Source organism: Lepisma saccharinum, chromosome 3 (assembly GCF_977018435.1).
Source record: "Lepisma saccharinum chromosome 3, izLepSacc3.1, whole genome shotgun sequence".
Classification (NCBI taxonomy): Eukaryota; Metazoa; Arthropoda; class Insecta; order Zygentoma; family Lepismatidae; genus Lepisma; species Lepisma saccharinum.
In genome coordinates, this window is record NC_139231.1 from 88,151,023 (window position 1) to 88,175,432 (window position 24,410).

The 24,410-nt window shown below is 37.0% G+C and overlaps 1 protein-coding gene across 2 annotated transcripts in view; it reads right to left on the minus strand.

Moving 5' to 3' along the window:
- puf (ubiquitinyl hydrolase 1 puf) overlaps nt 1-24,410 on the minus strand; it is a 186,156-nt gene that overhangs the window by 59,678 nt on the left and 102,068 nt on the right. For both annotated transcript variants that reach the window (XM_083118991.1, XM_083118990.1), the window contains 7 exons: nt 16,421-16,650; nt 15,573-15,776; nt 14,692-14,864; nt 10,238-10,404; nt 6,629-6,939; nt 3,570-3,838; nt 2,768-2,891 (listed from right to left, as the gene is read on the minus strand). In XM_083118991.1, the coding sequence (XP_082975117.1) occupies nt 2,768-2,891; nt 3,570-3,838; nt 6,629-6,939; nt 10,238-10,404; nt 14,692-14,864; nt 15,573-15,776; nt 16,421-16,650 (1,478 nt within the window). The remainder of the gene's footprint in view (nt 1-2,767; nt 2,892-3,569; nt 3,839-6,628; nt 6,940-10,237; nt 10,405-14,691; nt 14,865-15,572; nt 15,777-16,420; nt 16,651-24,410) is intronic.

Sequence of the window (24,410 nt, forward strand, 5' to 3'; positions counted from 1 at the left end):
TTGATAAAGTTTTCGTCATTGTCGATAGTTCATGCTGTGTTGTGTCGAGAGACAATGTCGTCGTCGTCCAAGAAGTGTTTGAACTCACCCCATGTATTCTGTTACATTTGTGGAAGCTATGTAGTGAAGAGGCAAAGACAACGTATCACCACATTTGTGAGGTCTGCTTACCACAAATATTTTGGTGTTAAAGTAGGTGATCAGGACAAAAACTGGGCCCCGCATGAAGTTTGCAAAACATGTGTGGAAGCTTTGCGATTGTGGAAGTGTGGCAAGAGGAAAGCATTGCCATTTGGAATACCAATGGTATGGCGGGAACCAAAAAATCACATTGATGACTGCAATTTCTGTGCTAAGAACAAGAGCAATGTGAGCTATCCCAACAACATACAATCGGCCATTAGGCCCGTGCCTCATGGGCCAGATGTACCTGTACCTGTACCACGTACGAGTAGTGATAATTGCAGCACTTCAAGTAACACTGAAGTTAAACGTGCACACTATGATGACAGTGACGATTTCTGTCCTGGTACAAGTACAGGCACTCCGCAACCTTTCACACAACATGAACTGAATGATCTCGTAAGAGACCTAAATTTACCAAAGAAGAGTGCCCAACTTCTTGGTTCCCGACTGAGTAAGAAAAACCTGTTGTCTCCAGGAACACATTTCTCATGGTACAGGCATCGAGAGACAGAGCTACTCCCATACTTTACTGAAGACGAAAACCTTGTTTATTGTAACAACATAAGGAAAGTCACAGAATTGTATGGTATTTCTTACAATGCAAGTGAATGGAGACTTTTCATTGATGCATCACAGACTAGTCTGAAGGGTGTTCTGTTAAATAACTGTAATGTGTTCCCATCGATTCCAGTTGCATATTCTGTGTCGCTTAAGGAAACTTATGAAACATTGAGGTTCATGCTACTGAAAGTGAAATATGAAGAACATGGTTGGTCTGTCTGTTGTTGGGTCTCCAGGCTGGGAACACAAAATTCCCCTGCTTCTTGTGCAAATGGGACAGTCGGGACAGGGAGAATCATGGAAAGTGAAAACGTGGCCAAGTAGAGAATCTCTCTCTCCAGGGAAGAAGAATGTGACACAACGGCAATTAATTCAGTCGTCTAAAATACTGCTTCCTCCGTTGCATATTAAGTTAGGGATAATGAAACAGTTTGTGAAAGCGTTAGACAAAGACGGCGAATGCTTTAAATACATTGCCAGGAAATTTCCATCCGTCACTGAGGGTAAGCTCAAAGAGGGTATTTTTGTTGGCCCTCAGATACGGAAACTGATGTTGGATGCAGATTTGGAAGAAATAATGACTGCTACGGAAAGGGATGCCTGGGTAAGTTTCAAAATGGTGGTTGCCCATTTTCTGGGCAATGAAAAACACGTTAACTATGAACATTTTGTGAAAAATCTGCTAACGAATTTATGTAAACTTGGTTGTAAAATGAGCCTCAAATTGCATTTCCTTAACTCACATCTAGATTTCTTTCCGAGTAATCTCGGACACTTCAGCGAGGAGCACGGGGAAAGATTTCACAAGGACATAGCAGAGATTGAACGGAGATACCAGGGACGATGGAATGTTTTCATGATGGCAGATTTTTGTTGAATGTTAAAAAGAGATGTTCCTACTTCGGGTGTCGGGGAAGGCAGAAAGTCAAAAAGAATGAAGTTTGATCCTGAGTCTCAGTAATTCGAAATGCACTATGTTATATCTCTTTCTAGACATGTGTAAATGAAAATGTACATGAATATAGTATATAATATAGATTTTACAATCTCAATATATGTCCCACTGATTACTATACTTGCAAAAATTATTTATTCTATGTGTCTGTAATATGATTATATAAACCCCAAATGATCCCAATAATACCATAATAGACCCCTATATGCTATTCAGTTTTCACGATTTGTGAAAAATTGTGACGTGATGGAGCAAAACGGTTTTCAAATTTGAATTCAGCATGAAAAATCCTTTCAGAGTCACCTATTCATTTCAAAACATCGTTCAACTTTTGAAAAAATGTCGACCAGTGTTATCTGTCACGTTTCCCTTTTTTTATGAAGTTCTGCAGGGCACAAAGAACATGCTTCTAATGAAAGTACTTACCGGAAGTTGTTGGCTACCAGGCCAAAAGTTGCTCGCTCACGGGAAATTGCTGAATCTCGAGCTCAGAGCTAGACAGATGGGTGAGACTTCCAGGTGCCACGTATCTTGTATTTTGGAACATTCCTGCAATCTTCTCTCTCATTTCTCATCTAGCACTGGTGAATATTTCCAAGGTGGTGGCACATTCAGCGGGGAAAGAGCTTGTCCTGCCATGCACATTGACAAAGAATGTCAATGTCCAGCGAGCATTTCGGGCTGCTTCCCTCGAGTTGTCAGCATTTCTTAGGCCAAGGAAACATGCCAAGGTCAAGTTAAAATAACGTCCAAGCTCTCTCCACATTCGATCTTCTCTTGTTGACTTATGCAGGTGTCTACTTCGAATTAAGCGAAACCAGTTTTGCTCAAGGGTCTTGTAAACTACTTCGTATTAAAAATTATCCGTATTTCGATTTATCCGTACTGAAATATATTATAAATCCTATCTTATCGGCTGGGGAATGGGAAGAACTTCGGATTAAAGGGTACTTCGTATTAACCAATATCGTATTAGCGAGGTTTTCCTGTATATTCTTACATGAACACAAACCAAATTCTCATATTTGACTGAAACAAAAGTAATTTTAAGGAATATTTATTTACCTTTTCCTTAGCATGAATAAAAGTTTCAAGGAAGAATGATGTTGACAGCTGAGCAGCCATGTCAGTCACATCTTGCTGATTCAACAATGTCTGTGGAATGTAACCACATATCTGCCACATAAAACTGAAATAGAGAAATACGGGATGTAAAATACATAATCCTACATGGCAAACAAACATATGCAGACACATGGTAATGCAAACTCTTCCCTGAAGATTCAAACTTTCTAACTGCACTTTGTGCCACTATATTTATACTTACATCTGAATTTGTAATTTCTGGTTCTAGAAACCCCTCCAAAAGAACAAAAAGGATATATTTGTATGATTCTGTTTTCTATAATCCAATTATTTATATCTATTTAAATTCAGAAATGACGAAAAACATTTACATTTATTTTTAGGGATTTCCAAAGATATTGATTCCCAGACAAGGTTTCCTTGAAGCCAGCAAAGGCTGGCCCTGACAATCAAAGTGTGTCTGTAGATCTACTTACAGCACAAAGAATAAACAGTAGTCCTGGAATGCTAACTTTTCAGTTATATATACTTCCTATTCTCTTTTTAATGGCATGACACAATTCAAAATTAATTGAAAGAAAAACACTGGTCCCTACATTTCAAGTTACTTCTGACTTACTATTGGAATCCCCTCTTGCTTTACATTATTTCTTAATTCTGTTACTTTTCCACCTAAATTCCCACATTAAAAAAAAAATGTTTATATTAGCCATTTACCATAACACCAGGCACACATGAAAGGTAAGCACATATGACAAAATATACGAACTACTATACTTACTTGAAGTAAGTGTGTTCAAATATGTTCTTGTCTTGCAAAAAATGCATGTTATCTTGCCAAATCCAATCCTCTAATTCTTTACTCAGTTCAAAGGGAGGTGAGTGTGTGTCCTTTGGCTTCACTATGTTTTCTAAGTCTGAGGTGTCCTCCTTGGAGCCCCTCTGCTCACCATCACGGCTGCACCATTCATAGAACAGCATGTATGCACTGTTCGTTTTCTCAAAACTGAAGTCCATGAACTTATCTGTCACTGAATCGTATGTTTTGCTCTGAAAAATATAAAACAAACATGCAGTAACTTATTTAGTATTTAATTCCATAAGAAAGAATGTAACATGTTTATAATTATTGCATTAGTCACACACACATACAAAAGAATCTACGAATATTTTGGTGCAAAATTTAACTATTTTAGCTGATATCAGTATCAGAAAGTATTGATCTCATCTGATCACAGATGTCAGCCAATGCCATTCCAGGTATTCTTTGAACAGTTTTTCTAATAGACTCAAAATTATGTAAAATTCAATGTAGATTTTTGTATTAATGAGAGCTAAAATATGTCTTGAAGCCATCCTAGCAGCAAATGATGAGACAGATTTTCTTATGATATCAACTAGTAGATTCTGGAAGGTTTCCAAACTTTCATTTACATTTCTGCAGATTGTCTACAGTACATTCATATTAGAGGTAGGATTGGGGTGATACCACTTTAAAACTATACCCATAATGACAAGACACTCTTCCTAATTCCCATCAGTACCAGTTTAAAATTTCTAACAATTGTAGGTTATTCAAAACTCTGATTAATGTTACTATGTCAGTATTTCACTCAGGCCCGTACCCAGCTGGGGGGGGCAAGGGGGTCATGGCCCCCCTCGAGCCATGAAATATTTTCGTGCAAACCTACAAAAATAACATGGATAATTTTTAACATTTTGCAAGACTTTAGATTTTCTTCTTGTATAAATTAATAGGTTTGCAGAAGACTGCAGTCTACAATATTTAGTAATTTTAGTTTTATAACCATTTATGCGAAGCTACTAAATGTTCCAATTTGGTTGGGACAGTTCACCACATTTACTCCCTCTTTTGACTTTTTCGAACTGCAGTCTTGATGAGAAAATGTCCTCTCTTTGCGGTAAATTCATATTCAGACATGTTCTTCATTATAAGGATCATTCCATTGTGTTGATCGTCACATTCAGGATACGAATTCCCATGGCGGAAGCGGGATCTCCCACCTTCCCACCAACGATCTTGTTCTATTAAAATTTTTCCCCCATTAAAATGTTCAGAGAGTAAGAGTTTGTGTTATAACAACAAAGACAAGCAATTAGTTTGGACTTCAAACATACTTTACTAAGAATAACAGCATAAACACATACAAAGGAGGAATAACAAAGAATGATGTCTGCCTGTGTGTGAATGTTGCATACATCTTTTGTTCTCTCTCTCGCTCTCTTTAGGGCTGGTAACAGCATGGGGTAAAAACGTACTTCTAGTCATAGATAAGATTTTAAAATTATATCATATTGGCCTAGTAAAAAATGGAGCCGTAGCTGTGAAGGTGGTTATCATTGTCACCTAGACTCCTGGAACATAGAAATTAGACCGAGTTAATTCTCCTCCATTTCTCACCTCCTTTCGTCGGGAATAAACATAGCATTTACATGTTAATTTAATAGGAAACTAATGTCTTATTAAAGTTTCTCATTTTTTGTCCCTCCATCTAGTTATCTTTAATTTGAAATCGATTTTGCAGATGTAAACAATAACACACACTGCTTCAATGAAGATGGTGTGGGATGCACAACCGACTGTCCTTTTATTAGTCACATTTATTGAATGCTAAGTTTTCTTTTCATCGGATTCAACGGAAAAGAGTAAGTACATAGAATTTCTACAATGTCTAAGTAAGCCAGCTACATCTAGGTACAGGGGGTGCAAATTCGGTGCAGGGGTGCGAAAATTATTCTCGTCCTTGGTGCTGAAATCTCTAGCTACAACTCTGATAAGGAGTCCTCGGTGTCAGAAGAAAGAGACATCTTTTGCTCTCTCTCTCTCTCCTCTCTCTCTCTGGTTTTAAAATTATATCAAATTGGACTAGTAAGAAATGGAAGAAATGGAGCCGTAGCTGCGAAGTTGTTCTTCATTGTCACCCTTCTGACATCGAGGATGCTAGGACAAAGTTAGCGAAAATTCTGAAATATATGCACATCAATTTACCAGAACTTTGATTTAATATATTCAAGAACATCAGAACATGAAAGTACATGTTATGTAATCACAAAATCCAGTTTCATACACGATGCTGGTCTAAAATAAACGGAAACTTCAAATATCACATAATTTTCACGATAATTAGACTCTGCAAAAGTGTTGCATGGATTTTTGCAGACCACAAAAAAGACCAAAATGTTGAAAAAGTACTGGCTGCTTTCAGTAAATGAGTTCCAACTGAGACTTTCCAACACCAATATATTGGTATTAGTTCAGTCCTAAATAGAGTTAATAAAAACTCTATTCTTTCTTGTAGTAACTACATTGAGTTTTTAATTAGTTTAGTCATTACAAAAAAAAATAGTTTTTATTAATTCCAAACTTTCAGGAGCTGGTGTCACTCTCTCAAAGTTACTGAATATGAAAGTGGTATTAGTTCTTGAAAGCTTGGAAACATTTTTGAGAACAGAAATTATTGATATCCTGCAAGTAACAGCTACGTGATATCATATCTTGGATTCCTTGCCTAAATGTGCATTTACTGAAAAATTCTGATTGAATAAGATGATAGTAAACAGTTTTTCAGCTAACATGTTCTATTCACACTTATCAAACATAAACTGTCTTAAACAGAGACCCCACAGCACTTCCACTTCAGACTTAAGCAACTTCATGTTTTAGAAAGACAACACATTAGACTAAATTAAATTTTAGTTTAAAATTATTGAAATGGATATCAGCTGAAACTTCCTGCATCAATGTATCTCTCAGCACGTACACACAAATGTGTGTAATACTTTGCATACACACAATTGAAATCAGACAAAACTGCTCACCGTCATTTCCCCTCCGAAGCACTCTGCAGCAATCTGATTTGGATCGAAAGGTTTCACTTCAGCATCATTGAACAAGAACCACTTGTCCCTGTTCATGGCTGTTCGATCTCTAATGAAGCTGTAATAATGGCCACCATCTGCTGTGCCAGTATGCACCGTCACTCCAATGAGATCATACTCGTAACACTCATTAAAATCTTCAGAGTCGGAACATTCGCAGTCTTCAGAGCTGGTGTGGCTGCAAATTGTTGCACCATCCTTACATTCCTTGCAAGATTCACTTCTATGCTGCCTTGATTTCCTTTTTTCTTCTGCAAGTGAACAACATTGTAAATTTATTTGCGATGATTCCTGGATACAAGCACACATGCATATGATGAAGAAATAGATATCATTTAGGAATGGAACATGCTAGTCAGTACTCTATGGGTGTACACCAATACAGGTGTATCAGTGCATAAGTTTATTGTTGATAATTTTTACTACGAGCAGGATGGTTTAATTGGTACTCTATCAATATCAGCTGATATAAGTATAAAAGTTAATCAGTACAATTACCAATAATACCACAGATCTAGTACATCTGTAAATAACCTGCAATTTAGTGCAAAATTCTGCCATTTTGTTCTTGTTTTTATGTACATAAACTAGGGATGGGACCGATTAATCGGTACTCCATAGGTATCAGCCGATATAGGCATATCGGTGTATCAGTTTATCGGTAAAATTACCGATTATTTTACCGATCCGATATATCGATAAATATCTGAAAATTTAGTGCAAAATTCTGCCATTTTGTTGTAATTTTTATGGATAATCTCCATGCCCTACTTTCTAAAAAGTAAATGTCTAAATACGCAATTTCTTTATCACTGCAGTCACCTTGAAACACACATTTATTAAGGAGGTCAATGAATCTTTCAGGTTCTTCAAGGACCATTTCTAGTTTTATATCGGATCGGTAGAATATCGGTTATTGGTATCGGTAAATTTTATATCGGTATCGGTCCATCCATAATATAAACATATAATTCACATGCTTAGTTTTGGAAAGTAAACATCTAAATACTAGAGATGGGCTGCTATGAAATTTCTTACCAATACCGATATTCTACCAATCCAACATAAAATTCAAAATGGACCTTGAAGAACCTGAATGGCTCATTGACCTCCTTAATAAATGTGTGTTTGGAGGAGGTGACTGCAGTGTGAAAGAAGATGCATTTGTAAACACTTACTTTTTAAAAAGTAGGGCGTGGATATTATTTATAAAAATTATAACAAAATGGCAAAATTTTGCACAAATTATAAGATATTTATAGATATATCGGATCGGTAAAATAATCGGTAATTTTACCGATATGTCTATATTGGCCGATAGCATACCGATTAATATGTCCCATCCCTACTAAATACAGACTCTTTCTTAAAACAAAACCTACTGCAGTCACCTGTGCCATGCATACATGCATGAAGTAGATTAAAGAAACATTCATGTTCTGCAAGAAACATTTGCAACATTGCATCAGACTAGTATTGGTACGTTTATTGATACTGGCAAAATATCCTATCAATACATCTTTAATGCAGTGGAACCTCAATTTTGCATTTTCTGACATTACATTTTCCTGCATTATGTATGGTCTCAATAGAGCAAAATGTTACAAAATTTTCCCATGTCTTATTTTCCATCTCTTCACCTTGGTTCCCTGAAATATGTAAAATCTTCGAAGAATTCACACACACTCTATGGTCTCTATTTGAATTTTTGGTCAAAATTATACAAATGTGTATTTCGTTCATACACAACACTTTGACTCCATCAAGTGTTAATCATTGGGTGGTTTTTCAAGTCAGTCACAGGTTAGACATTTCTTCTTTCTCTCGCATACTATCCTTTCAAGAAATAGAAGTACTGTGGTCTAATCTGTGCTTGGCTTAACCCTTAAACGACCGCCCATCACCTATAAGTGACAGCCGGTATTTCGCGAACAACCGTCTGTCACCTATAGGTGACAAGATGCTTTTGCATGTAGTATCCGACTTTTGGGACATACTGTGACTGTTTTTATTTGGATATACATGTTTTTAGTTCTGCATGAGTTTTGAGGTATGGGACAAACAACCAGTAAGGTATAATTTCATTTGGGATATATTGGGGGGGGGGGGAGGGCAGCCCTTCGAAAATCTCGTTACATTTTTTTTTTTTTAATTTTATTATCGTTATTTTCTCAGTTCTTGGATTTGTAATGACACTTTTACCAAGGGAACGAACACACTAAAATAATAATTTTGCGCATTTAAGTCGCAGCTTATCTGCGTGGGGGCCCGCAGATTTTCATATTTCATAAAAAAAAAAGTTTATCTTCTTTCTTCTTCTTCTACCCAATAACGGAAAATTTGGTTTTTATGTCATAGGCTTATAGCCACATCTGTACTGAACAAAACGAGGTATAATTTGTAACTCCAGTGTTCTTAGTTTCAGAGTTAAAAAAAATTCATGTACCTGCGCCGAATTTCAAATTTCCCACTCAAAAAAACTCAGGTGCTCCACATTCGGAAATATTTCTTTCCCCGGAAAGTATCTCGAATATGTATGAGATTTTTTATAATATAGTGCAAAACATATCAGGCAATGTGCTGGTACAATTTTGCAAATTTACATCGTGGCATCGCCACGTGGGGCCCATCGATTTTCAAATTTTCTTCTTTTACCCAATAACAGAAAATTTTGTTTTGTTCCAGAGATATAAAATTTTATATAAAAACATGCAGAAATTTAAAATTCCCGCTGAAATCCCTCGGTCGATCGTGCGTTTACCGGGAAAACATGCTTGGTCATCTAAGGGTTATCACCTGATGATACACTGAAGGGATGGAGAGAGGGGAAGGGAGGGGTTACCTGGGGAAAACATCTACAGGCATCTAACAAAACCTGGACCTTACTGTTGCCATCCATAACAGCAGCCACAATACCCATTTCAATGGCTGCTTCCAGGTAGGCATCATCCACCACTTATCCAACCCACCAACACCATAGTATGGAAAAGATGGGAGAAGGCTTACATATCAGCCACAAGCCACACCTCTCTGGCCTGGATAAGGCCACTCAGTAACCATCAAAACCGACCTTATCCCCACCCATCAACCCCTTACCCAACCCTCTCTCTTCTCACATTGCCTCCCGCCACACACCACACCCTACCATTCACAATTTTCAACAAGCCTGGTGAGAGAACCATATTTTATTCTGCCAATCATATCTTCACTCTGGACCTAGCAACTTTGCAGGTTGAAAATTTGAAGATTTCCAGTGCCTGGTGAGCATATACTACTTCTTTCTCATTTGCCATTCTCCAACAACTCCAACACACCTATATCCACCACATACAGATATTATTTATCAAACTTCTTATTAACTTGACACTAAAATGAAATTTACATGTAGTTAGGAACAAAATTAAATGTAATGCCTGTTAGAAACTGTGATTGTGTAAAAAACAGTTGGCCAGTTCAAAATATTTACAGATACTTGACACTAACCTAGCCCCACCCAAATGAAAAAAAAATTAACAATGATAATTTACTCCCAGAGGGGATTGAACTCACCCTGATAGTGCTGTGGCATCAAATGTTTCTCAACATATCCAGACATGTCAAGGCGAAGGGGAAATGAGAAGTGGGTGTTGACTTTCTCCTTCATCATCGTCACCATGTTGAAAGTATACCTCATTGTATTGAAACACAGAATGTGAGGAAGTTTCTTGAAACAAGCTCTGCAATAGAATTCATGTTTAATTCCACAGTATGGCAATACTTTTCACAACAATAACAATTAGTTAAACTAACACCAATGACATCAAACAAAACAAGAGAAGGAAGACTGAATAACATGGTACTTCTGAGCTTGTACCATTACTGGTTCCCACCAATACTGATGCTTAAAAATAATAACAATTCAAACTGGACTAGAATATTTATAAATTTTAATACATAAATCTATATCATACCTACCAAAGTATTGCTTTAAAATAATCATAATTTCACATGAGATATTCATCAATCACAAACTCCATTTTTGCCCACAATGTCGTCGCAAAAAAAAAAAAAAATGAAAAACATGTACAGGAAACCTCGTTAATACGAAGTTCAAGGTACCAAAAAATGTCAACTTCGAATTAAACGACTTCGAGTTATCCAAACTTTTCAAGATGGCACGTGTTTTTCATGTGTAAATAAATAGAGTATAAATTACCCCCACAACGGATGTTTTATACTTGGTGGCAGCTCAGAAAATAAGCTTTATATGTACTATATAATAATATTGTACTTTTTAAAGAAAGTGTAAAAAATGTTACATAAAATGAGAACACAAAGATTCCAAGGAGACGGTTAACACCATCTATCCTGCCTAGTTATACAACCGGTTATGCACGGGATGCATGTTGTGGCAAAAGTATTTTAAAAAATGGTATTTTCTTTTAATTGTGCAAAGTCGTTGCTCTTCCACGAAATACTTACAATTTTAGTTCATAAGAAACCCGTTTGCAGAGATCTACGGAAAGGAAAACAATCTCATTTATTGCAAGACGTGAAACTCGGAAGAATCTTGACAGTAGTCACACTGGCACGAGCAAGACGGGAGATAATAGGACAGAATTAATATTGGTTTTTATGTGCGTTCACTAGAACATTGTCCGTTACAGGATTGACTGGTAAGAGAAGATTCTCTTGGGAGAGAACACAAACTTTCCTTGGCAAGAAAAAAAAATCATAAAAAAATCAGGGCTGTAAATTTCATTCTGGTTCGGCTGTCTAAAACACATCGTAAAAAAGTCACGTTTTCTTTGCTTGAGTTAACTTCATATTCGACCCCCCCTTTGCAGGGATCAGTCCAAACTCTTCCTCAACTTGTATTGTAATCCACTCTGAAAAAGTAAACACACAACTTGCGATCTGTTTGCATCGAATGTGTATCCTACGACACATTAAACACATTAAACAGTGCCACACTCGATAATCACTCTGGTTTGGATCCCACTTTGAACTGTATATTTAGTCTGGCTTAGATCATCAGCATAAAATGAACTCAAAACAAGCTTTACAAAACTTGCATATTTTCAGATTAATCAAAAATTTATTGTAGAATTCAGGAGTATTCTGGAGGTCAAACATTCGCTCCGCCAAAACTTTTCCTCTCGTATTCCTACTCTACATTGAGCACTGCATTCAAAACAATGACGCTTATTTCGGGTGCTGGATGAGTCATTGCGATATTAGCAAGCCACAGCTTTCCAGATGCTAGACTAAACACTGGCACCAGCTGCAGCGTAAACACAACGAGACCGGCTAGAAGTTAGAGCAGCAGGTGGCAGAAAGGAAATCATCTGCATTTTAAAGATAACGCAATTGTCAAAGACCAAACTTTTATCAGCAGTGTGAAAAAGAAAAATGATCCTTGCATTACGTTTTACCATACAACAGACAATAATATGGGCAATATTTCCTATACAGACAGCTGCATTCAAACAAGAAAGAGGAACCTGAATTCTGCAATTATCACATTACCATGCACACCAGTGGCGGATAATGAATTGTTGTAGGAGAAGGGAGGGGGTCACTTTTCCTTTGCTTATCCTGCAGTTTTTGTTCGTTTTGAAGAAGGTATTCAGAACGGGTTGCTTTATTTTAGACGCCAAAGGAAAGGAGCCCATGTGCACACACGAGCAAGAAAATCGTGGCCGAAACAATTGGCAACAGACCCCCCCTGTTTGCTGATAGAAAAAAGGGAGAAGTCACTCAGCCAACAGAACACTGTTTTGGCAAATTTTATGATCGGCACAGTTGGGAAACGTATGAAGCGGGAAACGGGAGTTGCAACATACGTAAGATGAAAGTCAACTTTTGCGGGAAACCTAAATGACAATGCATTAAGCGGGTTGACGATCTTTAGTTGGCCTATGTGGCTTTGATTATCTGTTATGCTGCAATCGTATCTCTCACTTTTCATCTAGCACTGGTGAATATTTCCAAGGTGGCACATTCAGTGGGGAAAGAGCTTGACCTGCCATGCACATTGACAAAGAATGTCAATGTCCAGCGGGCATTTTGGGCTGCTTTTCGAGTTGTCAGCAGCTCTTAGGACAAGGAAACATGTCAAGTTAAAAACGTCCAAGCTCTCTCCACATCTGATCTTCTCGTGTCGACTTACGCAGGTGTCTACTTTGAATTAAACGAAACCAGTTTTGCCGAAGGGTCTTGTAAACAACTTCGTATTAAAAATTATCCGTATTTCAATTTATCCGTACTGAAATATCCTATCTTATCGGCTGGGAAATGGGAAGAACTTCGGATTAAAGGGTACTTCGTATTAACCAATATCATATTAACAAGGTTTTCCTGTATTATGTATACTTTCCAGGACATTTAGAATCTCCAAGACATTTACACAATGGAAAAGTATTGGCGATTAAATTTCAACCAATACTTTTTGATATCGATACTTTGGTACTGGTATCGGCTCAGCTCTACATAAAATAATAAATGTCTAATATCACTTAGTATTTTTTTTTTTAAGTATTTGCACCCATTGTATTTGCCAAAACTTCAATAAAACAATGTATGTCATTTTATATCATTATTATTTTATTACAAATTATATTAGCACAAGGCATTAGTCATGCTTTAAGGTGATTGGACACAGTTAGTTTTGCATAAGGTGCAGATTAATTTTATTTGTGTTGAAATGCTCTCATGTATTGAATATATCCTTTGATATATTCTAGAATATATAATTTCTCCTGATACGGCAATTACAACCAGCTATTTATGTTGATTATTAAGCTGGATAAAAACTATTAAAAACAACATCTACTACTGCGTTCACACTCCTGTGTATTTCTTATGGGCAACCCAAACATCCTCTCTAACTTAACATTTTTGCTAATCAGAAATTGTTTTTGGCATTTTTTGTGTGACATATTATTCTCATTTCTGTTAATTTGCTTGCTCTGTGCCATTATATTCACTAATGTGTTCCTAGAGTAAATGAAAAAAGTAATACTTTCATTACTTGCCCAAGTAAAATTCTAGACTGCTTGAAACCAAGCCATGTAGATATACTTCTCATTCTACTATATGTTCTTTATGAAGGACACATTCATTATCCCTCATTCTCATACATTTCATACTCATCTGTCCAACAACAATCAATTATACCCAACAAAATTAACTTGTCAGACACATGGAGGAAAATATTCTAATCCGACACTCTCACTTTTCAGCTTCAATGCACAAGCAGAAATATATCATCATTTACTTGTATTTTAGTTATTTTACATCTATTTCTCCTTTGGAGGTTAATCATGGTAATATGATGATGACATGTTAATATGAATTAAGTGAAACATCCATGCTTGACATATCAGCGGGGACCCGTGGCTTTATAGCATGCATAACAACTACACTACAGAAACTTGGTCTTTCAATTATCATTGTAGATATTGGTTACAAAAAGGAAAACAATTTGCTCCAAGCCTAGAACATGCTTGCTGGAGTCGCAACAATGATCATACAATTAAGAGTTAATTAAAAAATAAGTCTAAAGTTAGTGATTTTCATGCTTCTATTACTTCAACATGCAAAAAAAAAAAAAAAGTCAAATTCCTCAGGAATAAAGAGGTGTTTGATATGCAGAAACTAACTTGCAAAACGTCTTCCAAACAAGTCAACACAGAATACACCTTCCTAGCTTTTCTCTTTTTAATACATGGTTATTGTCAATAATTACAGAGAAACTTAGTACTCACATTTTTCGTGAAGCTGTTCTTAGTTTGTTCTATTAATTTTAAGTACTAAGTTTCTCTGTAATTATTTACTACCACGTCTCTCATTTCCCAAAATATGAAAGTTATTGTCAAGTTAACTTTTCCACATAATGGCCAAAAAGTTATAATTTATACATCATGATTGATTCCATGCAAAATTGATTTTTATACAACTTTTTACTGCAACTCAACAACTTATGACGATCTGTCATGACTTCACGAGAATACAATCCCTACCGTTTCTCTGCTCGAACTTTCTTTCCACACTGGGAGCAAGTATACATGTTGTCTCCCTCCAAAGTGTCTTTCACAGTCACTTCATCCAGGGATTCATACAGGTTTCTCATATCAGCAACCTGACACCGAACTGTGTAGAATTCCTCAAGCGTTCTACTCACATGAGGGCAGTCCTGAAATATACAGAACAGAATTCTCAATATGACCTATTTAGAAAGAATGCAAATCAAACCAGAACACAGATATGCATAGCCACATGTGTATTAGTAGCAGTACTGACATACTGATTCCTACCAATACCACTCAATGTTCGTGTGATGCTAATGAAACATGGGAACTTTAATTACTTCAGTAAATAATATTTTTTTTATTAGTTGTGTAAGATAAAGGCACAGAACGAAATAAAAAAGTTTCATGTTTCACAATTTCTGCACTAGGATTATTAACGAAAAAATGATCATTAAAACAGCTGTAAAAGATGAGATTGAATCCTACTAAATAGCATGTCCCCATTCTCAATTTAGGAAATGGAAGTTACTGAAGATGGCATATTTCAATGGTTGCATTGTTGCCAGGTACACACAGTATGTCTGTGTTTCCTTTCTTTCTCAATATTGTACACAATTTGAACAGAATAATAAATATTAATTCTTCTCATATGTTAACAATATTTAATTACTTATGGTTTTTAAATAATTTACAATATAAGGTGATACCCACTTTACAACTTTCTTGTCCTCCTCCTGTTTAAGGTCAGTCACATTTAGAACTCTATATCTCTGTATGTGGGGGGGGGGGATCTCACCCCCTACAACCAAGTTGAAAAAAAAAGATCATTTGGATAAAATAAAATCAAACCATTATATGACTTGCATACTCACCAGAGAAACTACATTGTTGCTGATTACTCCACAAAAAAGTGTTTTGACCAACTTCTTCAGTTCAGGAGTCATTTCTTCCAATTTGGAGACAAGGTCAATGAAAAATTCTGCCATGTCCTTCTGCTCTCCGGTGTTTAAAGGTTGATGGTCCATTGTGTACACCTTACAAAAGCTCCTTGGATTGTATGCTTTTCTCTCACTCTCCTAAAATATATCAACATTTATTACAAAACTATGAAACATTAATGGAAAATATTCATATCCATCTTGTTCAAGGATGAACCAATATCAATGTTACTGATTCTCACATACCAATATCAATGCTTGAATGTTGCAACTATTTCACGTTGTTTAAAATTTTGATAAATGTCAAAGCATTTGTCAAACATAGTAGGTGGATAGAAGTAAAATTTACCCATACTGAAAACCAACATTCTACCAACCAAATATAAAATTGCAAATATTTTATGTTGAACTTGACTAGGATTTAATGAATGTGTAACACCTGGCTGCAAAATTAACTGTGTGCAATGGAACTTTATTTTTACATTTTTCAAGGAGAAAAAAAAAAAGATCATCACGATTAATGTAATGTAAAATGCAAATTCTGGGTTAGAACAATCAGGGTTCCATTGTATTTCAATATGTACTTTACTTTACAAAAACTTGATACCTATGCTACATTATGGTCATAAAAGTGATAACAAAATGGAAGAATTTTACAAGAATATAGGATCTGTAAACTTCTTGGAAATTTTACCACTAAAGTGATGCACTGTTACGCAAGTATCAACCAATAATGATAAAGTATATATTAATTAATTAGTAATTAAAAGAAATTTACTAACCAGAAGATAGGCAAACATGCGTTGAAGTTCACGAAGAGTTTGTTCATGTTTGCTGTTGGTGCTACATTTGGCACGAAGAATTGAAGTCCTTGCTTGAGGCATCATATACAGATGCTGCATACAGGATGCCATATAACAAGTTGCCCCTAAGTTTGTAAGACCCACAAACCCACAGTCAGATCGACCATCCTCGTGAGGCCAGTAGTCCCAGGGGTAAAGGGAATGAGAATCTGTAAAGTATAATAAACTTTCCTGATTACATAGAAAATAAATTGGAAATGCAAGCTGATAAGATACTATTACAAGTTTACATTTCTCATATTTAATATGGTACATCTAGTAACTCAATCAGCGACGTTTGCAGAATGATTTCAGTTACTTATACAAAATTGTGAATGGCAAAATCCGCTGCAACACACTCCTTGAGGAATTCCACTTTAGAATACCTATGCGCACAACTCGCAATACAAGGTTATTTTATACAAAAAAACCTAGAATAGAAATTCAAAAAAGATCTCTCTTTTATAGACTTGCAGCACAATACAATGATCTGCCCTCAAGTATTGATATATTTTCCTCCGAGTTTGCCTTTCGGTCTTCTATCAGAAGAAATACTTGTAATTAATATCACATAGTGCCATCTCTTACTTATTTTTTTGTTCATTTGCTATTCACTTTTATGTTGTTTTGTTACTCTTCATTATTTCTTATTTATTTTTTATTTATTTTTTTTATTTTTTTTATTTTTATGCTTATTATAATTATTGCTTTCTCATTGTTGACAATTTCAGTGTAAAATGGCCACCTGTGCTGTATCTGAAATTTTCTCAATAAATAAATAAATTCATTTTAGGAAATGCAGCTGCAACACTTGTTATATTCATGATGGATGCAGTAAACTCACTTTAGAGTTACTTACATGAAATTTTGAAATTTCGTATTTCCACGTTGCACAATTTAATGGTTATATCCTATTAATTTCGAAGATGCTGTTCCCTTAGTGAATGAAGACAGAGAGTCTTTGAAATTAATAGGATATAACCATTAAATTGTGCAATGCGGAAATACGAAATTTCAAACTTTCACATAAGTAACTTCTTATATTGTTTAGTCAAAACACGTACATATTTCATTTACATACAAAAATTATCATGAATAGTTTTCCTAATTTCATAGACCACTAACACCATCCACTTGGGAACCAGTTTTTGCTTTTAACAGGTTACCAAGTAAATGGTAACATCTAAATTTGTATTCTTCTTTTTAAGCATAACTTTTCTGCCACTTGGCTAATCCCAATGATGACGACGATTAGATAAAACTGATGAAGAACACACTCAAAGAAACACCTGTGCCGAAAGCCAGGACTCAAACCTGGGACCGTCATCCTATCCAACACGCTTGGCCATTGAGGCAACAGCAGGGGAAATAATAGAACTATTGATAATCAGCTTCACATACTTGTGTTCAGTATATGAATTCTTATTTTGTGTTATCTACCAATAAAACATTCTCAAATATTCAGTATTGCAAGAAAAGTAATGTAACAATATAGATTAACAAATTTAACACAAAATAAAAATGCAAATACAGAAGCAAGAAAATAAAAAGCTTCAAAAAGATCAAAAGTCTTGGATCTCCATCACCATTGGCTGCAAGTAAGTTCAAAAGAGATAAGTAACAGTTTCCATTCTATGAGGAACTAGTAACTCTCATGATGGATTTATTGTCAGTTGTAGAGGTTTGGGAGATTCATTTTGTGTGTCAAAGTGGTCTTAATTGACCAGTTATGTTAACTGACAGGTTAGGGTTAATCTGGGTCTGTTCTTGCCCCATCAAACCACCCATGAACAAATATGACATTTTTGAAGACAATGATAAAGCACTGATACATTTTCTGGTACAGTGAAACCCCGATTTTACGTTCCCGCATTATAAGTTTTCCCGCTTAATACGTTCATCCAGTCAGTCCCCGGCAAAAGGCCATGTTAAATAATAGGACCTTCACCTCGATTTGACGTTTGCTCTAACTTCCGTTTCCCACCTTGTACGTTTTCAGAGCCGTGACGATGTCTTACAATTTGGCAGAAACCTGTTCTGTTGACTATGTGACTTCTCCCTCCCTTTTCTTGCTTTTGCAGCCCTTTCATTCACCACGCGACCTTGAACTTCCAGATGTTAGGCTTTCGTGTGAGAGGAGGGAGCGAAGAGGCATGGTCAGTGGAAGGTGGGGGGAGGCAGGGTACAACTTGCATTTGTCATACCTCCCTTGAGGGACAGGAAGGGAAAACGGCACTTCTTGCATTCCCCGTGAAGATAAAATTGGCTGATCCTTCTGCCGCAGGTTCAGACAAGCGCACTGTTGCCAAACTGATTCTTTCTAAATGCTGCCTTCCCTAGAGTTTGGACACAATGTGTGTGACTGAGGTGTCTTTGTTCTCCCTTCCCCTCCACAAAAATGCAAGTGGAAAATTGACAACGAGACTCGATCACCATTCCCTTCTTTGATCACACATTTTCTGAATCTTTCCTAGTTGACGGGAACGAAAAAAGAGGGAACACTTGTTTGTATAAACTTTTTCTTTCTTATTGTTTGCAATGTTGAAAATGGAAAAAAAATTAAGGATTTGCTATACTGGATAACAACTGCACTTTTTCTTCAATCGAAATTAGTTTCGATTCCTAAGGAAATATGATTGGATGTAGTTCAATTATTTTTAATCTGAAGTTTCTTTCACGAGCGCTATATCATTTGGTTATCAGAATGAAGCTGAAAATGCACAAGCTAAAGTGATCATTTTATTCTATGGGCAGATAAGACGATATTTTACTCACTGACGGAAAAATATTCGTCAAATCAATTATGTGGGGGGGGGGAGGTTGGGATAAATGATTCTTCTACATGAGGCAGAATGTTTTCTCTATGCATATAGCATGACCCGTATGTTGTAAAGTGATGGGGCCAGGAAAAATGTGTGATTAAACAAGGAGTGCGGCAATATTTTCTGAGAGCAGCCAAATTTAGTGCACATCTAAATGCCATTAAAATGTGTATTTGGGCCAAAGAGCAAAGGGGCTACCAAAGCAAGGTGCTGATCACATCACCTTCAAATTGGCAAAAAATCGAAGAATATGCAGGGTAAAGGCAGCCGGAGCATGGTGCTGAAAACACCATCTTCCACATCCCCCCCCCCTATATATACAGGGTGTCATTTTAATGGCACCCACAGACCACGGAAATGTACAGAGAACATCAGAACAAACAACTTTTCTTCGTAACATTTTTCTCGTTGGTGCATTGTTTCGGCACTACAGTCATTCAAAAAAGCCTGTTTTGCCACCTGAATGCTGGCAACCACACACAACATTTGATGGCATTTGTGAAGTCATATCCCGCAGTGAAGCAATGTGTTCCAGGGTTGCCAGGAACATTCTGTGAAAAATGACATAGCTACAATCAGCCACATTATGTACCGTAAACAAAATGAGAAAACATGTTCTGTAACCTAACAGGAAGTAAACAAACGATACGAAATATGGTAGAAAGAAAATAGAATTCAAGTGGAAGTGGTCATATCGAATTTTGTCTCAACTTGCATGTCAGATATTTGCAAATCTAGTTACCAAGTTGGCATCTACAATTTATCCTATCCACTTCATTCTTCTGATACTAGTTGTCTGTGACACAATGAACAGTTGATAAAATAGAAATAAAAGAACTCAAATTCCAAAAATAAGCAACACATAATATAATGTATATTCAGGGCATTATGAGGCAAGTGACAAAAATAGTTGAAAATAAAGGGATATATAAGTAGTAGTAATACCACGACTGTGTTTATCTACGTACCGGATACACATGTAATCGTTTGAAACTGCAAACATGACAGTAGCCTATATTCGCTGCTGATTCATCATTACATTGTTACTGTGGTTGTATTTGTTTTAGCCTTAATGTAACAACGTGAACCTCGGATACTTCAGTTATCAGCACAAGAGTACCACAAGGCATCTGGAACAAACCTGTAGATATCAACCTTGCAATGAGATGTGCAAATATTTGACATGCAGCTGGGCATAAACAGCCACATGTAAGCTGCAAGTCTAATAAAATTTATTGTTGTTGATATTTGACATGTAGGTTGAGTTTGAATAAGTTTTTACCATTTCTCATATCGTTGGTTCACTTTCCCCTTCCCCTGAGATGACTGCTGATCTTCTGGAGCTGGTAGGTCATGGTACCCTGGATGTTCGGTCTACTGGATGCTTAGTTTTACAGCTAATAATGTGGTTGGTAGTTTGTAATTTTTCACAGAATTTGTGTGTTCCTTGCAACCCTGCCGTGCGCTATTTCGTCGCAGGAAATGATGTCACAGGTACAATCAAATGTTGTGTTGGGTTGTCAGCATCCAGGCGGAAAAACTGTCTGTTTTGAACGGCTGAAGCATCGAATCGATGCACCAACGAGAAAAATGTTACTGAGAAAAGTTGTTTGTTTTGATGTCCTCTCTACGAATCTGTGGTCCATGGGTGCCATTAAAATGACACCCTGTATATACAGGGTGTTTGAAAAAGAACTCCCTAGTTTTAAGTATAAATTTAATAGGGAAAGTAATGAAAACTTACATCAATGAGTACATATCATGAAAGAGGATTCCTTCAAGTTTTGTTCAATGTTAGTACACCTCAATGTGGGATCCATTTGTTGCCCTGCACACGTCGAGACGATATTCCACTTCTCGCCACGTATTCACCAACATTGGTTTGAGTTTGGTTTGAGTTGGTGTTTTAAGTCCACTTTATGCACAGTAAGGCTAATCGGGACTGGACCTACAGTTTAAAGTGGGATCCGAACCACTTGTGCCTCCACCGGGTATCGAACCCGGGACCCCTCGCTTACAAGGTAATGACGCTACCACTGCGCCATGGGGGAGGCCCTATTATTCACCAACATTTCAGGTGTAACTGTCCCAACCGCAGCGACGATTCTTTCCCGTAAATGATTGATGTCTCTGATCCTAGCACTGTACACAACATTTTTTATAAGGGCCCCAAAAGAAAAAGTCCAGTGGGGTTAAGTCTGGGCTTTGTGGTGACCAAGGTATTGGGCCAGCCCTGCCTATCCACCTTCCTGGAAAGCGAGTGTTAAGAACCGCACGCACCTGTTTACTGTAATGAGGTGGGGCGCCATCTTGTTGGAAAAACACAAGCCCCTTTTCCGCCTCAATATCGTCCATTTGGGGAAAGACATACTCTGTCAACATGTCATGGTAAACGTTCCCGTTTATTGTTTTTTCTACAAAAATGAAAGGAACAACCACACGATATTCCATCAAACCGCACCAGACATTACATTTGGGAGAGTCACGTTGATGCTGAATAACTTCATGTGGATGCTCTGCCCCCCAAATTCTACAATTATGACGATTAACTGTTCCACTGACATGAAATGTAGCCTTGTCAGAAAAGAGAATGTTTGGTAAAAAATTGTCATCATCATCAATTCTGTGTAGAAAGTCAACAGCAAACTCATACCTTTGGATTTTATCAGTAGGTTTCACTTCATGTAACAGTTGCAATTTGTAGGCGCGCAACTTTAGTCTTTTACGAACAACATCATACGCTGTACCTTTAGGCACTCCTAATTGTAGACTACGTCTGGCCAATGACTTCTTCGGGCTCCGAACACACGAAACACGGATCTGTTCAACATCGTCTTCGGAAGTTCTCAGTCTACCTGGTGATTTACCTTTTAAAACACTACCGGTTTCCTTGAAATACTTTAGCCAATGACGGATAGTTTTTGCTGTAGGTGGTTCACCACCATACTGACGTCTAAAATTACACCATACTGATGTCTAAAATTACGTTGCACTGTTATAACTGACTCAGTTTTCACAAACCAAATAACACACTGCGCTTTCTGTTGCGGAGTACACATTGTTGCTGAGTTGCTCTGCACTACACGAACGCCGGAACTGAACTGAGGGAACAAAGGAAAAAACACAGCACTGGTGCCGTCTCAAGGTCAAGCAGATCTACCAACTGCAAGGGTGCCAAACTTGGAGAGTTGATGAATCAAACACCACAACTAGAATACTGTATGTCACTTTGTACAGATTCTAGGACACATTAAAACTAGGGAGTTCTTTTTCAAACATGCTGTATATGGATCACGGCATGGTGCAAAGTGCATGGCAAACTTTACCTTCCCCTTTTTCTCATTTGCAGAGGGGAAGGGCAGCGTTTGCTTTCTCATGCCCCCTATGGTATCATCACTAGTATCGTCCAGATGATATATCGCGATATTGAAAAAATATCGTCCAGGCGATATCAACTAGACAATATATCGTCACGATATTTTGGCGATATATATCATGTTGGCGATATATCATCACGATATTTGGCGATATATACCGTGTCGGCAATATATCGGTCCAGGAACCTTTTTTCCAAACCAATTTAAATTTGGTCCAGGAACCTTTATTCCAGGATCAATTTAAATACGGTCCAGGAACCTTTTTTTTAATCAGTTTAACCCTCCGTAACCCACATTACACTGAGTGCTGCCTTTTTTTAAATTTTGAAATATTTTCCTTACCAGCGCATTAATGGTCGGGAAAGCACCAGGTAACTTATCTTCACTATTTCCCCGAAAACATAGAGGCATTGGTGCATTTTTTCTGCCATTCTTTCAGTTGATTACACACCCCTCAAGTGACCGGTCCCCCTTCAGCGGCACTTGATACCACAAGGGACGCTTCCTACCTTAAATCACAACATACCAGCCATGAACTTGGGGGAAATTAGAAGAATAAAACCACTGTACGCTGTTCGGAATACAAATTATTTGTATGCTAAAACCATTGCAGTACCCATATGAAATGTTGGAGTTATCTAAATAACGATATTGAAAAGTGACAACATTCGGTTCCTTATATTTGAGTCAGTATGTCCTTTCTTACATATACCTCATAAGAGTACGAGAAACAAATTGAGATTTGAACATTTTAAAAATATTTTGTAAGTTTCTTCAAGGTGTGTTTTCTACATTCGATTGTTTTTTCTGCGAGTCAGAGAGATTTTGACAGAGAATTTTGGAACAAATAGTTCCTTTCCAAGCCCATATAAGTTGTATAATTTCAATTCGTTCTGAAACATACGTTGAAAAACTTGGAAAAAAAAACAAAAAAACGTTAATAACTTTTTGAAAATACTTTGATATTTTTGTGAATGGTGAGTGCACATTTTAGTGCCTTCATTATATGGAAAACTTTTAATTACTTTTAGAATAATATTTTGGTGCATTTGCTTCAAGAGCCTAATCTTGTAATTGTATGACACTCAATCATTTTTGTTAAAATTTCTTCTAATAACTAATAAAAATGTCCGAAATGGACATCTTTGCATTCATGTATATTTTCCCTGATTTCCAGTAAGTGCTAGTGTAATTCAATCTCGATTTGCATCAATAATTCACGTAAATAACGTTGGTTTGGATGAGGCGGCAAGGACGCGGATGACAGAGGGTTAAATAGAGTCCAAGTTCCGTAGTGAAATACGGACCTGACGATAAACAATTATCCACTTGTGAGCATGAAAAACTAATCTAGGTGCTGGCTGTCTCAAGAATTTAAGGTACAGTCACGGACACAGCCAGTTTGTAACGATTCCGTTGAAAGTCACTGTATTCATTACAAGCCGGAAGTGTCCATGGCTGTACAATGTAGATATGGGCGAAACGCAAACGATGCAGTCAAGTCACTCTCCATATAGCCCCATTCTCTCGCGAGCGTTCCTTCACTTGGTTGTAGCAGCACTGCCGTTCCCTGTTGTAATATCTCCTTGGAACATAGCAGCCTCAAATTACCTCATCAACGGCTCCAATTGGCTGCGGTTCCTGGATCGAATGCCGGAGCAACACGTGACAGGTTTGTTTGAACTCAATATGACGCCATATAGTCCATTACATTATGTACAGTAACTCTTT